This window comes from Haplochromis burtoni, unplaced genomic scaffold (assembly GCF_018398535.1).
Source record: "Haplochromis burtoni strain Fernald_Lab_line unplaced genomic scaffold, NCSU_Asbu1 Contig_51, whole genome shotgun sequence".
Taxonomy (NCBI): Eukaryota; Metazoa; Chordata; class Actinopteri; order Cichliformes; family Cichlidae; genus Haplochromis; species Haplochromis burtoni.
The window spans coordinates 1393042-1408597 of NW_024582412.1; the positions used below are offsets into that span (position 1 = coordinate 1393042).

Below are 15556 nucleotides of genomic sequence, written 5' to 3' on the forward strand. Positions count from 1 at the left end.
AGAGGAGGAGAAGGGGGGGTTGGTCCGGGAGAGCATGGCAGCGGGAGCCACACGGCGCTGCTTTTACTTGCTTCGCACCGCTTCTGGCGCGCTCTCGGTTACGTGGCAGAGCGGCTCGTCGGGGGACATTTAACCTGAAGACCGCGCGCGTTTACACGAGAGCTTTGTTATCTCGTGCTGTTGCTCTCGGTCGCTTGGATAGGAGAGATCGGACAGCTGCGGATTCAGCCGGAGCTCAAGCTGCTGCTTTGAGTGGTTGTCGCTGGATCCACGGGGAGCCAGAGGAGAGGTCCCGAGCTGGCGAGAGCGGCGACACGGGGACTGGGTGTCTGCGCTTTTTCTTTTTAAAACCTCTGCGCTACCAGGAACACTTTCCCGCTGCTTCTTTTATTCTAAAAGACACGCACACACACATATATATAATTCTTCTGTACTGCGTAGATTGCGCAGGGCTGCCTCCTGTTTTGAACTGTTTCACTGTGAGTTGGAGAAACTGTTCGCTGCGCGGTGCGGAGTTGAGCCGTGGATGAAACGGTGATTTTGTGGCGTCTCTTGATTTAAAGTAGATCCGATCGAGGAAATGATCTGACTGCTAAAACCCCAAGTTGCTGCTTTAAATGAAGAAGACGGCGTTTAAGCTCCAGATACAGAAGAATAGAGCTCCATCTTTAAGGAAATAAAAGTGGACTGTCATTCACACAGGCACAACCAGCACACATCAGAGCTTTTAAACCTGATTCAAGAAGGACTTTCGCCAATTTTCAGTTCATCGGAGTTCCACAGCAATTATGCCGCAGGTGGACATGATCCTCTTCCTCATCCTCATCATTGGGATGTGCGTGTACGGCCAGGACCCTGCTTCCAAGGTGGTGTCCGACCGCTACGCCGTCTTCTGGAACAGAACCAACCCCAAGTAAGTAATCCCGCTATCCCACAGGGACGCAGCGACACGGAGCGGGGAGAGGGGGCTCTTTGTGCCCCGCAGGAGCGCCCTGTGCGCTGCCCCGTGTGCAGCAGTGCAAAAGGCTGATTGATCGGTTGAGGTGGTTACACTCTCAGCTCCATTTGTGGCATTACAGGTGCGCGCAACTGAAGGTAATGCACTTTAGGAAGCAAAGCAAAAAACCCAACGTTAAATACTGATAATTTAATGGCTCAGCTGTTATCACACCTGTTTGTGTCCATGATGTAACGTTTGCCTTTTAAGTGCCACCATTTTTAAATCTTCAAACGCAAGCCTGGCAGATTGCTCGCTGCCTCACTCACCTTAATAATTGTTGTCCTTGTTGATGGATTGTTGCATTGATTGAAGATTAATTGCCCCTCATGTCTGAGTCTTCTTTGTAATGAACCGTGCACATTTAGCAGCATAAATCTCCTCGTGACAGCTCCTCAACAACAAGGTGTTTTTACACAGGCTGTCATTTACGTGCTGTTATCCATTAATGCTCACTGTTTGCTCCACATTATCAGGCTGGAAATTTGAATGCAGAAGTGTTACAAGTGCTGCTGGGAATGCGTTACTGTGATGCTTTAAAAATAATGCTGAGCCGCTTGCAGTCTGCTGTCATCGATTAGAAATGACAGGATCGTTTTGGTGCCAAATGGAGACTCATCCTGTGAGGGATTGCTGATATTCCCTGTCAGCTTAGGGTTAATGTTATTGATCTATCGCACTATCGCTGATAAATTGTAATCTGATGTGTTTCTTGCTTCCTGTTTGAGAGGTTTCTCCCAGAAACTTTTGCTTGGATCCTGAGGTGACATTTCTCCTCCGAAACTTCCTCTTGCTTGTGCCTGGGCGCCTCTCTCCCTCGGTGACTCAGTGCTTCACTTTTCCACCTTCAGCACCGGAGCACATAGTGATATGATGAGTGATACTTTCTTTATTAGCAGGCTGCAGTTTCAGAATGAGTCAATAAATAAATATTATATCAACATTTGCTCAGAGGCCAGGAACTGGTTTCTGGGCTTCAACAGTCAAAACACACATCAAGAGCCTTTGTATGTCTTTGTAATGGTCACCCTGAGGGCAAGTGTGTGTTACAGAGGAGTTAAACTGACAGGATGTTAATGATAGAAATGCAAATGCTGCAGCGGTGACATCAAAGGAGGTGATGCAGTTCTTGCTCTGCTGCTAACAGAAAGATATCTGAGTCTGATAACAGCCTTCTGTCACACTTGCTGGCTGCAGGTCCTCTCCTCCCTCCATTTTTGGCATTGAAGCAGTTCCCAGTTCCCAAGTCTAGTTTCTTGGTTGCCATGCTTCCCCCCCCCCCACCCCCTTATCCAAGTGTCCCCTCCGCCTTGTCCGCCCTCCTCCTGGCCCATGCTGGGGCAGACAATAAGCGGGTACACAGGGGTATTTCAGCAGCGGCCAAGGCACAGCGTGGCGCTCAGTCTTGTGAGAGATCCACACATGCTGAGGTCACACACTTGGTAGTAACCAGGCAAGTTGCGGGTTAAGCAGCACAGAGGGGACCGTTGTCAGGGTCAAAACCAGGGCAGTACCGCTGGCCATGGGGCCCAATGACGGGCCCAGCACGGCACCCTGCCTGGACTTTGTCTCGACAGAATAGGGACTAAATAAATGAGTAACTCTAAATGACTGTCTCCTTTTCTCATTCATGACTTTAATCTAAACCTGACCCTTGCTGTATAATGTAAAAGAGGGCCATGCTAAAAAGCCCAGGGGCCCCTGACCCGCAGCAGAACTTAAGAGTATTCCATACAAGCTGGCGGGTGCTGAATCCCCGCTGTTTAATGTAACCATACTCAGTGTTGGAGTCCTGGGAACCTGCTGCGGTACAGTCCCAACTTCCAGATGAGCTTTCTTACCCCCCTCTTCTCCTGTTTCTGCTGCATATTTGACCAAAGTGAGGAAAAATGGCATCCGGAGCAGCAGTCCATACTCAGCCATTCATGAAATGCCCTACAGGAGCTCTGGAATTGAAATGGGAAGTGAGTCGTGAAAAATGGAAATGCTTTGACATTTTCATGTTTTTTCCATTGTTTCAGAGGAGCTGGAAGGAGCCCTTTTTTGTAATTTCGATAAACGTTGCATTCGTGTTTGCCTTGCTTTCATCTTGGGGAACAATCTTCCTGCGCTGATGCTCGGTGCTGATTAGGCTCAGATGAGCGGGACTTGGAGCGGCGGTGGAGGGATTTACAGCCCTCAGGATGGCTCAGCCTTGCCTGGAGTTTGAAAAGCTTTCACAGTCAGTGACAGCGAGTCGCTGTGCTTGTATAAGCTACTTAATGAAATTAAAGAGAACTCCAGTATCAGGGAGACTTGTTAAAAAGAAACAGCTCACACATAATTGATATAATGACTTATAGTTATTTTTTTAAATGTTAAATCCCTCAAAAAGAATTAAAAGGACTTCAGATTATTGTCAGCTAAATCTGTCTGGTGTAGAGGCTGGAGGAGACAGAAACAATCTGTCCCATTAGTTTAAGGGGGTGTTAGCCGTGACGCACTTGGCTGCTATGCTGCTTTGGAAAGCAGCTAATTTGGATATAAACTTTAAAAATGCTGGTGTTTTACATAAATCTGCAAAGAGTGTGTGTCTCCTCTTAGGTCAGATATTGTCTGTGTGGTGGCCGTGCCGTTTGAGAAGGTTAATAAGAACTGTGTACTTAATAAATTGTTCATAAAATATGAGTTTATTAAACGAATTATGTGTATCGACAGATGTGCAGAAAGCAATTTTGCAGACAAACTTTTGTGTTCTCAGGTTGCAAAACATTTTTCTGCTATTCACATTTACAGCCCAACCCTGATGGAAGATTTAGTGAGATTTACAGATGCACTAATATTCATAATAACACACCTCAGGGCGTTTTAGGACCTTGTTTCTGCAAAATGATCCATTACTATTAGTATATTAGTGCATTAAAGCCAGTAAAACAGGCATATTGTGTCCATTACGTTATCTTTTGGGCCAGTTGAAACTCTCCTATGCTCCTGACACATGATATCATGAGACTATCCGCTTCTCTCAGGGTGTAACGGACCATTCCTGCTGCTCCGTAGAGCGGCGTTTTAGCCAGCTAGCCAGCTGCGAGCATGAAGATCCATTTGAGTGAGTCCACATCGTCAAGTGATGCTGAGCCCCAGCCACTTAAATCTGCGTTGGGATTATTCTGGGGTTCCTTGGACGATTTTCTCCTCTGTAAGAAGTCTCTGGCCCCAAAAAACACCGAGAACCTCTCATTTAGAAGGAGAGAAACATATGATCAAAAATAAAAAAAGTTTTTGAAATGTTGTTGGTGTATTTTCAGGTATTACAGTTAACTGCTGCTGCAATCTGCTTTAAAAAGTTGTACCAAATGTTTAAGAAATAACTTTAAATGTTTAGTTGAGCAGATCTTGGAGTGCCAACAAATATTTGTTAATGTCAAAGTAATAAAGCATTAATAACTTATCTATTACTATTAATTTAACGTCTATCCTACCTTATAAAGTGTTTTCCTGTGAAGGTTTTAATGCTCACCACAGTATGGAGACCACCTTTAGTAATAACTATATGAAGTATGATGTGAAAACTAGCAATAAATCCAGTTGTGGTTTACAGGCCCTCAATAAATTTTATGAGATTATATTATTAAATGTTCACCTAGTGTGATCCATCCTCATAAATGTAACATATGAAGCGTTTATTAAAAAAGTAACAGCAGGGTAAAAACAGCCCAGTCAAGGCAAGAAACCTGGAAAACAAAAACTGCAGCTTTTCCTTGTGGAAACACTCATGTAAGAAAAATGAGCCACAGATGTTCCTTGTCAGCTTAGTCGGCTGTGTCAGTAACCAAATGATGGAATAAAGTGAACGAGTTGGGTATTTAGTGCTGCTCTGACAAGGAGCTATTAGCGAATTCCCCGCTCACCAGCTATTTAGCTGCTTCATTAAAGCCCACCCGGGTCCATATGGCCTGCATGCAGGCGTTGCCTTCGCCCAAGGTGTTTATTTGTTGCTGATAGGTGGGATCAACTGAGAATCAGGGCTGAGTTCCGACCCTAATCTCCCAAGCTGTTTGTGTCTCCGATGCCATGGAAACTGATACCCCTCGTCATCAAAGAACCTCATTGGGTGGGACTAACGACCTGACAGCTGGGTAGAGAGGGATTCCAGCATTCAGGGGGAGCACTGTCACCCCAGGGGTTTCCTTTAATCCTTGATAATGCTCATCCAAAGCTTTCCACAGCAGATGCAACATATTTCTCCATAAGATAGTCAAAGAATCTTTTCAGTGGCCTATTTTCATGTATAAGTGTTCACTTAAAAGACCTCTCTGATGATTGGCCATTTGCAGTGAAACCCTCCGCGTGCACAGTTCTCCTCATGGCAGAATGACCTCCGATATTTGTTTTTCCTACACCGCTCTCTTTTTAATCTCCACTTAAAGAAACAATACTCCATTTTTCACTTGGTGGCGAGTTGATGTTGTGATAGTTTCCCAGTGGCATTGTGAGTTGCCCCATTTGCATTGTTCCCAGTGTTTACCCTCGCTTTCCCCTCTCAGCCTTTTCCCGGCTCCCTGCTGCTTGGTTCCGCTTGGATTAAAAACGGACACAAAAAGGCAACCATGTCCAAATATTGACTGGGTCTCAGGACCGTAGTCCTCTCCCAGCGCTGGCACAGAACACCTGAAAGGCCGCTATTGTTCCAATCGTACTCAGCAGCCCATAGCCGGCTTTTTAGCTATGCAGAGACAGAGAGGAGGAGACGGGAGAGGTGGAAGTGAAGAGTGTGTGTGTGCTATCTAAGGTGGGGCAGGGGGTTTCTACGGAGAAACTTACACATAAGAGGCCAGAGGCTACAGCAGGGGAACAGTGTCCAGGCCGCGGCATCCCAGGGTGGGGTCAGAATCAGTGTTTCCACCCTGAGGAAGTATCAGTCTCAAAAGGCATCAAAGAGAGCAGAGCAAATGTGATTTCCTGCACCGGGGGCTTCAGAAACTGTCAATAAACTGAGCACGAGAGGCATCTTATCTGAGGTTTACCTTCCATTTTATTACAGAGTGCAGAAGCATTAAGCCCGCTCACAGCACTTCAGTCTCTCAGTGCATGAAATGAAAGAGCGTCAAATCTCAGATAAGAAATCTCCCATATTCAACTTCTCATATGTCCGTTTCCTACCACTCTGTGTACTTTAATCAGTAGTACCTTACAGAATGTACTTCAGGAAGGCTGAACCTTCGGGTCAATTAAACCGGGAGCTTTATAGTCTCAGTTTTCTGCAAAGAGGGGGAAAGCTTTCCTGCGGAGACCCGTCAATCTACATGCCGTCTGTGACTGCCTGGAGAGTGAAGCTGCCTCAATCCTCCCTTTATGCTCTGACTAAAGACTCCCTCATGGTACTGCGTTGGTGCTATGCGGAGTTTTGCATATATACATCTACCTGTTATAGTAGTCTGCTGCCACTTGGGGGCTGTTTCATAAATATGTGGAATGCCTGGAAATATAGACAACTGCAAAAAGGTTTATGGTTTAAGCCAATCTTTCAGCCTGAGCGTGGTCACTGCTAATGGGTGACTAGCTGTTGGCCTTTTGTAGGAACGACCACAAATGTGTCTCAATCGCTTCTGTTGTTGGTTCAACTCCCACAATTCTTACACACTGTCATCAGCGTGGGACCATAAATCAGCCATAAATCGGCCCCAGGCTGCCAGGGAGTGACTGACAGGAAGCAGTGACTAAAGCTTGTGTAGCGGGTTTACTGGTTTACAGCAGTATCTCTTTTGAGGTCCAGCACAGTGAATGCACTGTAGATACAGCAACATATCGATGCATCTCATTTTCCTTCGCCATTTTTGTTTTTCATTGCCAGATTTTCCATCTTTTTTGATTCTAAATAGTTTTAGTTTCGTATTCGTGAGAGAGAAAAAAAACAGCTGACAGTGCAGCACCACGACACCAAACAGATTGCAAGAGATATCAGCTCACTTTAAGAATTTTCAGGAATCAATGCTGGAGAAAAATCACACTTAGTAGAAAAAATTATCTGTTGACCATAATTTGAATACAACCTCATTTCGGCAAAGCAGGGGAAAAGGCTGATAGTAGTCTAGATGACTGTGGGTTAAATTACTGCAGTTCTCCGAAAATTTTAAGTAAAATTACTCCAAGAGTCAGAAAAATCTAAAGTAGTGCAAAAAAAAAAAATCCTAAGAAGTATAATTTCATGGTACACGATTAGATGGATTTATGGGATAAACATTGATATACTGAAAGAATAATAAGCTATGCATAATTCACCAATGATTAAAATCAATCATTAAATCTCCAATAAAGCACCTCAGGAAACCTGAAAATGTCTTTGCATGTAAAATAATAATAAAAAATCTCCTTTACATCATCAAAAGACTTTTTAAAGAATAATGCCACTTCTTGGATTTAAAGAAGTGAAAAAAAAGTCAACCAATGAGGTATTAATTTAATTCGAGATACTTGTGAACGTGTGGTAAGAATTTTCTAACGCTTAGTATTTGCAAAAAATACCAAAATGAAAAACATCTGCCGAATACAATAAATTCAACTTGTTTTCAGTACAAATCAACGTTTCAAGTGTTTCGAAAGAAAGAAGAAAAAAGCAACTCAAGAGCATTAAAAGTGTATTTTCACAAAAGTTTAAAAGAAAAACGGCCTTATAGTTTTATAGTACAGTGTGAGTTACTTTTACTACAAATTCTCTCAAATCATTCTTTCTTGAAAAAGATCAAAGTAGTTCAATTAAAATCATAGAGGAAAGAAAAACTACCCAGTTCTTGAATTTTATAAAGCGAAAAAATCTGCCCTTGCAGCATAACTAAAAATTCACACACATGTAAAATGTATGTGAATGTCGATATTATGCTTGGTAATTTGCACGAATGAAGAAAAAAGTCAGTTTGTTGCACTTTTAGGTTTCTTGAAATAGACTAAAAAAGGGTGCTAGAGTCTAGAGTGGCTCTTGACATATAGAAAAATGTGCTTACTGTACATTTGAAAATGTATACTTTGCATCAACATGCGTCAGTTTTGTGAGGAATTCAGTAAAAGTGAGTGCAAGTTGAAAAAAGACAGAAAACGGTAAACATCATCTTTCGGTTTAGGAAAAGTGGAAAGTAGAAAAATGCTTATGCAACAAAACTTGTGTCAAGTTTTAGAAAAAGAAACCCGAATGAGGCAAAATGCCATTAAAAGTTTTTTGATCTAGTGAAAGTAAAGAATGAGCCAGAGCCTTTCACACATTGTCCTGTCAATCATGCAAATCTGCTCAGAATCTAGACCAAGAAAAGGCAGATTACAGGACCGGACTCTAGAAAGGATCAATAAATCATGTCTAGATCGGTACAATTAGATTTTTGTAGCTGATTTTTAAGAGTTGTGATTAAAGATGAACCAGAAAGAATGTAAAATGTGAAAAATACCAATTTGTTTCAGGGAACCGGTTGTAATATATAGATTTTTTTTTTCTTCAGATTTTTTCCCTTTGTGTTGAAGAAATAAAACTTTAACTGTGACTTAGCAGATCCTCGATAAGATCCATAAGAGTTCAGATCAGATACTGTGAGAGTTTGGCTTCTTGCGTTTGATATGCGTGACAGTCACTGTGTTAGTGGGAGACTCTTCAGGCCTGATCTCACACCGTCTCACTCCACTGCACAGAGCTTCACTTTTCTGCCGTTTTAATCTTAGCGGGCCTTTTTTGTGTGTATGTGTGTGTGTGTGCTCTTTAAATGTGAGTGGTGAAATGGCATCCCCTGTGTCTTTGTAGGCACCGGTGAGGGTATTAGCAAAGAGGCTCTAAGGGGCTTAAGAGGTCAGCCTCCCCTTTGTGTGGAGACACAAAACACTTCCTGTGAGACCCTTCACCCCTCTCTGTTCTTCCCTCAGAAAGCCAGGCCCTGCCTGACCATTCACATTAATCAGTCTTAACTCCTAATGACTGCAGTAAAGCTTCAAAAAAGTGCCTCCAAAAAAGTCCTAAGAGCCACTAAGCTGCTAACAGACTGGGCACGGCTGCCGCTGTTTGCAGGGCATCACTTAATATCAAAGATGGCAGGGTGGTTGCCCAGCCATCCTGGCGTCCCTTTCCGGACTCCAAAAACTGTCGAGACGTGCGTGCCGATTGTTTCTTAAATTGTGTGCCACCGTTCACACTAAAATCATCAGTTTTGGAGGAAAATGTGTGGGTACTGTGTGAATTATTGAGCCAGATTACCTCATGCAAACCCAGTGCCAGTCAACTTTAATCCATTTTTCTTGATTGTAATGCGTTTTTTGGCCTCACTCTATGTTGTTTCCTACCAGAAAGTAAGAAGAAGAAAAGTGCTGGAAACAAAAGTTCAAATGAAGTTGCTTAACTGGGACTTTTCAGGAGTTACGACCGATAAAATGACTTGACAACAGTGATAAATTTTTGCTTTAATGAAGTTACAGGTGTATTTTACTAAGTAAATGAATCAGGTGGAAAAGTTTTCTTTGACATGTTTGGATTATTTAAAAGTGAATTAGTCTCCTTGAGCTTTTTTTTTTTGTTTTAGACTGATGAGGATAAAGGTTTGATTTTTTTCTGACGCAGCAAAGAAAAAGGTTTTGCTGTCTCCTCTGGTTTAAGACAAATGGATGTAATGAGAAAATTGGCACTTCGGTGGATTCAAATCATACACAATTACATCTGAAACCTAAACTGGCTTCAGATATATGCTTGATGAAAAGCAAATGTGATCATTTTGACAGCAGGGGCCAAACCTCCAAGTCAGTGTTTCTGGAACTAAATTTGGGTCAGTGCGGCTTTTGGAGGGAGGCCTGAAACGAAAAGTATGCGTACCTCCTCAATGGGACGATATTTCCTGATTTTAAACGGCTGCTGACTTTGGGTTTTCTGTGTATCTTGGAAGAAATTAGACAAAGCTGATGTGTGAGCGTGTTACTGTTCCAGTCAGTTTGTTGAATCATGTGTGATTCACAGAGCGATGAAGCTCTCAGAGCTTCACGTACCATAGGCATATTTTTTTTTGTTGGTTTTAGCCACAAAGACAAACCAAAATATCCCTGATGAACCAAAAGCTTTTGTGGGAGACTCTGCTGCTGCCTAATTGCTTTTGTTTCTCGGGTTCAAATGTCTCGTGTAATCGTTTTGGTATGGGGGTTTATCTGATGCTGGTTAAGAGCTGTGATTTTTTCATACCACAACAGAGAAGGCTTTTTAGCTGTTTGGCCATTTTCAGACTCCTGCGGTGAAAAATATTGACTGTTATTTATCTGCATGTGTTGTTTAGTGAACTTGGTGTGGCTTTGCGGGACCTTTCGTGGGGCTCGCCGGCCTGTTGAAACTCAAAAATGTTTCCTCCTGTTGGATTTCAGCAGACTTGGTGCTTTGGGACCCATGAAATATTAAAAAAGCTGTTTGTGATCTCACGATAGAGCCTGGACAAACCTTCACACGCAAACCAGGAGAAATCCAGGTCAGGACCGCCATGACTTTAGCACAAGGGTCGACACGATGTTGGCCTTTTTAAAAAAAATTATTATTTCTCACAAATCCTTTCCTGGCCTCTGTTGCTTTGGTGATGAATGACTGTGATTAAATTGTTTTTGGTATTTTATCACTGTACAGCTCGAACTTCAGGGCCATTAATTGAAATCTCAGACTGCCAAGATCTGTACACTTTCCATAGACGTGGCTGACTGACTTCCCCTCCTCTTCGCCTTTTTCTCTGCGGTGTGTGGCGGAGCGGTGCAGCACAGGCAGCCATTTTCCAAATTCGACTCCATTTTGTTTCAGGGGGAAAAAAAGTAGGTTACGAATCCCGGGCTATCACACGAGCAGTTTCTGATGTTTTCTCATTCCATGCTACTGATCCTGGTGTATTTTACGCCTCCTACCGAGTCCTTAAAGTCAGGTTTTCTTCAATCCAGCGCAAAGAATCTTTTAAAATATTCCTTGTTTTTTTTTCCCGAGAATCTTTTAAACGATTCCTTTTTTCAAGAATATTTTAAAAGTTTTGTTTTGACGTCTGGTGAAAATGAGATTTTTTTCTGCGTTGCCAAAATTAATTTTCACTTCTCTGAAGATAATTCAGGTTTTTTGGACTCTGTTATGGAGGGAAATTATTTGACAAATAGAATTTTTGTATTACTGGAGATAAAAATGTTTATTGTAGGTCTGGAGCTTAAACTTTAAAAGAAAATAGATAAAGGCTAAAAGCAACACAGTAACTATCAAAATTAGCATGAAACACTAAACGAGACAACTGCAACTTTTCCCGCCCTTAAAAAGAGTCAAAAAGACTCGACATGTGCACTGAAATGAAACCAGATTAAACAAATCTTGGAAAATGACGTGGCTTCTAGTGTAGTTTTGATTTCTTGAGGCTTTTTCGAGCACTCCAGCCTCAAATGAATCAAAATTCAAGTCCAGTTAGAAAGAAGCTAGTTCAACAATGAGGGCAGGAAAAGTTTAGCATCTTAAAATTCTGCTTTTTCACCTTGTTGTTCATGCTGCTTCTGATTGACCCACTAACACAATGCTGAGCGTACACGCTGCGTTTGATTTTTGCACGAACCCTTCGGTGTGCGCCGCCACAGCTGCCCTTACATGAGCTGGTACCTTGGCTCATATCACTGGTCGCAGCAATGGCAGCAGCACGGTGGGAACACGCGGGCAGATGCTGCGAGCGCTCGCGCTGATGATCCCCTTTTATGTCTTGGCTCCATCAAGGCTCTGAGTTATTCTAGTGCATAATTGATGGAGGAGTTAGAATAGCAGAAGTAATGCGATGAGAGGGTGCAGCCAAGCGGAGCGAGGGATCGCGTGCGTGGGGCTGCAAACATTGCAGGGGACGAGAGGAGGGCATCTGGCGTAACAGGTCCCAGCGCTGAGTCGACACAGCCTATGTCACCGTCTCAGCCAATCGCTGCTCTCCTCTTCCCTGCCAATGAGACTTCTCCGCCAGAGCGGAGTACTACGTTCTCATGAATCACACAAGAAGCTGTTATCAGCTGTTATTACCCCTCTTATGCACTGGTTTTAATCTTCAACTTGACGATGTTTAGCTAAAATAAATTTAGTGGTAGTTCTACTCTGATTGGTTTGGAATGCAGTAAATAACTTTGGGGTATTTTTGGCCCCAGAAGGCTTTCTTTGTCCCCGTAGTGCATTTCTTTAGGTCGACTGCGGGATCAGCAGGGACAGGGTAGATATCACACCTAGACGAGCACCTACAAAGAAAAACTAATGGCCCAACAAGCCCGCATTGTCTGTTTAACAAAAGGGACAAGGTCACAGATAACCTGCCACATCCGACATCAAAGACTCTTAGGAAAGGCTTAAAGAACAGGCGAGGAGACGGCTAAAGTTTCACTGCGGTTTAACGTCAAATAGTTATTAGACCAACAGGAAAGTAAAGGGATAAATAAACTGAATATTAAAAACACTCACAAAAAGTTTTCTTTAATTTCTTGGAGAAAGAAGTTACGTTCAGACTTAAATAAAAGCTACAAATATTCAATTTACAAAGGTAGTCATGAGTTAATACTTGATTTAATCCAGCTCATAAATCACTCTAATTTACCCTTGCATACATGAAAATGTAGCTGTTTTTGATGAGGGTTTTTTAAAGTTTCAGGGAATTGGAATGATGGAATGAACAGATTAAGTCAAGAAAATTCCCCAACGTTAAAAATACTTAAACATTAATCACTGCTTTTGCTGAAAAATTACTGCTTTAAAAAGAAAATATAGGATTAGAGTGAACTAAGTGGAAAATATGTTGATTATTGCAGTTTAATAAGCACAGCCAAACCACCGATTTTCTATAAAACCTTTCATGGAACTAGTTTCTCTTACTCAGACCATATGATTCCTACATATACTGAGTTTGTTGTGTTTGAATTAGTCTCTTATGCAGTGTTTTAAAGTGCAAAATCGCTCACAGCTAATGGGAATTTATTGCAGCTTCACAGGCATAGAAAGTGTTTTTTTTAATTATCCAGCAGGCAGCGTAATAAAAACAGTAAGTTGTGCAGAGTTTTTGCGTGTGGCTCTGCAGACAGTAGCCGGTGGCTGAAGTCGGCTCTGAAACACAGACCTGTCCAGCGGAGCACTTAGAGGCCACTGGACCGGGAGTGTGCCTATTAAGATCATAAAATCTCGCTCATAAAGATGTTTTATTTGTTTCCTGAATGTGCCGGCTGCTTAGGTTTCCATCAGAAGTCTTTATGGCTCAGTACTCATATTTCTGTCTCTGGACGGAGGTGACTATTAAGTTTTAGTGCACTTCTGTAAGTTTCAAAAGCCTGGTCACCAAAAGTTCACTAATTATTTTTTCTTTGCATCAACGTACTAAAAAAAACCAAAAAAATACAACTCGATGTTGTGGAATAAAAAATCACAGAAAGGTGTCATTTTTTTTTCTTTTTTTATGTCAGGGGTTATATATTTGTTACAGGGAAGAGAAGTTAAAAAAATATTTTTCGTTAAATGTATAGTTTAGGAGCTGAATCAGCAACTTTAAGTAAATGTACAAAACTATATTAATAACTGTACTTGCATCTACAATAAATATGATCATATGTCTTCATATGTCTTTTACATAGTCAAACAAAAAACAGTTATACATTTGTAACTAAAATATGTAAAAAAGTACAATTTATATCAACATACATGTATTTGTATTAAAAATAATTGAAGTTCATATTTTTCTCTGCAACTCAATTCATAGTTCATATGTATACATATATATTTATTATACAAGGTGTGTCAAAATAAGTTTTAAAAATATTATTTTTTAGCACATAAATAGCATTTCAAAACAGTCTTGAGCATTGATATGTAAGTTTGTAGTTTACTAGTTGTCTTAGACTTTTACTGTGACATATGACAGTATGGTGCTGTAAACTTGATTCAAATAATAAAATTCGAAAGAAATTAAATGCAATGTTAAAGTCAAAGATTTTAATAATTTAGGAACATTTTTTATATCATGAAAAAATGTTAAAACAAAAATGTAGTCAATGTAAGCCTCCATTTATGTTTTAAATTTTCATTCAAATGTGGATTTTTTTTTAATCTTTCAATAAAGCATTCAGATGTTTAAATCTTATGACTGCTTAGCCTAAATTATGGGGGGGAAAAAATTTCTTTGATCATTTTTCAAAGGCGAACTGGATTTGGAATGAACCTCGCCTTAATGCCGCCATGTCTCGTTGGTTTTCCCTTCTGTCGCTTTACCTCAATTTCACTTATTTTGAACCTCTCTGATTATTGGCTGGAATAAAAGGAAAGAATTGATTGAAGAAGAAGAGGATGGGGGGAAAATGGACTTGATGTATGGTTGTCGAAGTCCTGTGACTGCTTCTTTGGGTCACATGGTCTTTCCAGAAGTAGTGCTGGTGAGGTCTAGACACGCGATACACAGGGGGGTTACAGAAACACGCCGGCTAAGACGTCACACACATTTACCATCCACCAATCCACTCCTGTATGGAGGCAGGCCCATTCTAAATTTTGCCCAGCAACCCAGCAGTGTAGTGGGAGATGTGGTGCTGTGGTGCAGCACGACTCTTTGACACACTTCTTGACTTTTCCAATTAGTAGCTATTATTTAGCGATTATTTGAAATCACTGCAAATAAAATTTTGATTCTGTGTGGGCCGAAAGTTTGCGTCAACTTTGTTATAATGATGTTAATTGTTATTTCGGGTGAAATCAAATCAACTTGCGAGGCCAAAGCCCCAGCTGAGAAGTCTTTTTTAACAATCTGGCGATATTTCGCCCATGTCGTTAAAAAGCTTCAAAATGTTCAAAATTAGGTTAAAACCCTGCACACTACAGTGAAAATGGGTAAAATGCAAATTTGATCCAAGCACCCCCCCACCACCTTCCCTGATACCCCCACCACTGCAACCATAAGGAAAAAAAAAACTGGGTGTGTTCTTGTAGAAAGTCACCAATCAGGATTAAATCATAACCCCTCAGCAGCCAATGAGCCATGGACCAGCTGTGCTTTCATTGGCCCGCAGAGCACTGATAACCAGAACTGTGCCAGATACACCAGGGTAGAAATAACCCAGAATTACTGTAGCCTGAAGGGAGCAAAGCTCTTAATGCAGCATGTTGAATCCATGCTGCAGAAGCCTGCTGCTTTCTGGGAGATGTAAACTGTATGGTTACTATGTACTGTGGCACACATACACACTGTTGCAGTGCCCATGACGTGATAGAAATGTTAGATGGTTACATGGAGCTGAGTTTGCTTTTTTTGCTTCCACACCTCCTTACTTACTCTGATTTTTATTTCTCACTTTGCTTTTTAATGAGAATCCAAAACGAATGACGACAAAACCGAATTTGCAAAATACTAACGTGCAGCTGCAATATGACTTTATTAGAGAAACTGCCTTTGTATAGGTCAGGGTTAAATCAGTGCATGTGAGGACCCTGTTTTAGAAACACAAACTCTAATATTGAAAATGTATGCTGTCTCCCAGCTTTGCTGTCCAAATGTTAAAATATGTCAGAAGTCACAGAACTTCGATGGAAAATTCACTTAAGAAAAAAAGTATATA

General features: G+C 41.5%; 1 protein-coding gene across 2 annotated transcripts in view; it reads left to right on the forward strand.

Annotated features, from left to right (window-relative positions):
- Positions 1–14: 14 nt before the first annotated feature.
- Positions 15–15556, forward strand: part of LOC102304126 (ephrin-A5b) — an 85872-nt gene continuing 70330 nt past the window's right edge. For both annotated transcript variants that reach the window (XM_005921700.2, XM_005921701.2), the window contains exon 1: positions 15–913. In XM_005921700.2, the coding sequence (XP_005921762.1) occupies positions 789–913 (125 nt within the window). In that variant the 5' untranslated portion in view covers positions 15–788. The remainder of the gene's footprint in view (positions 914–15556) is intronic.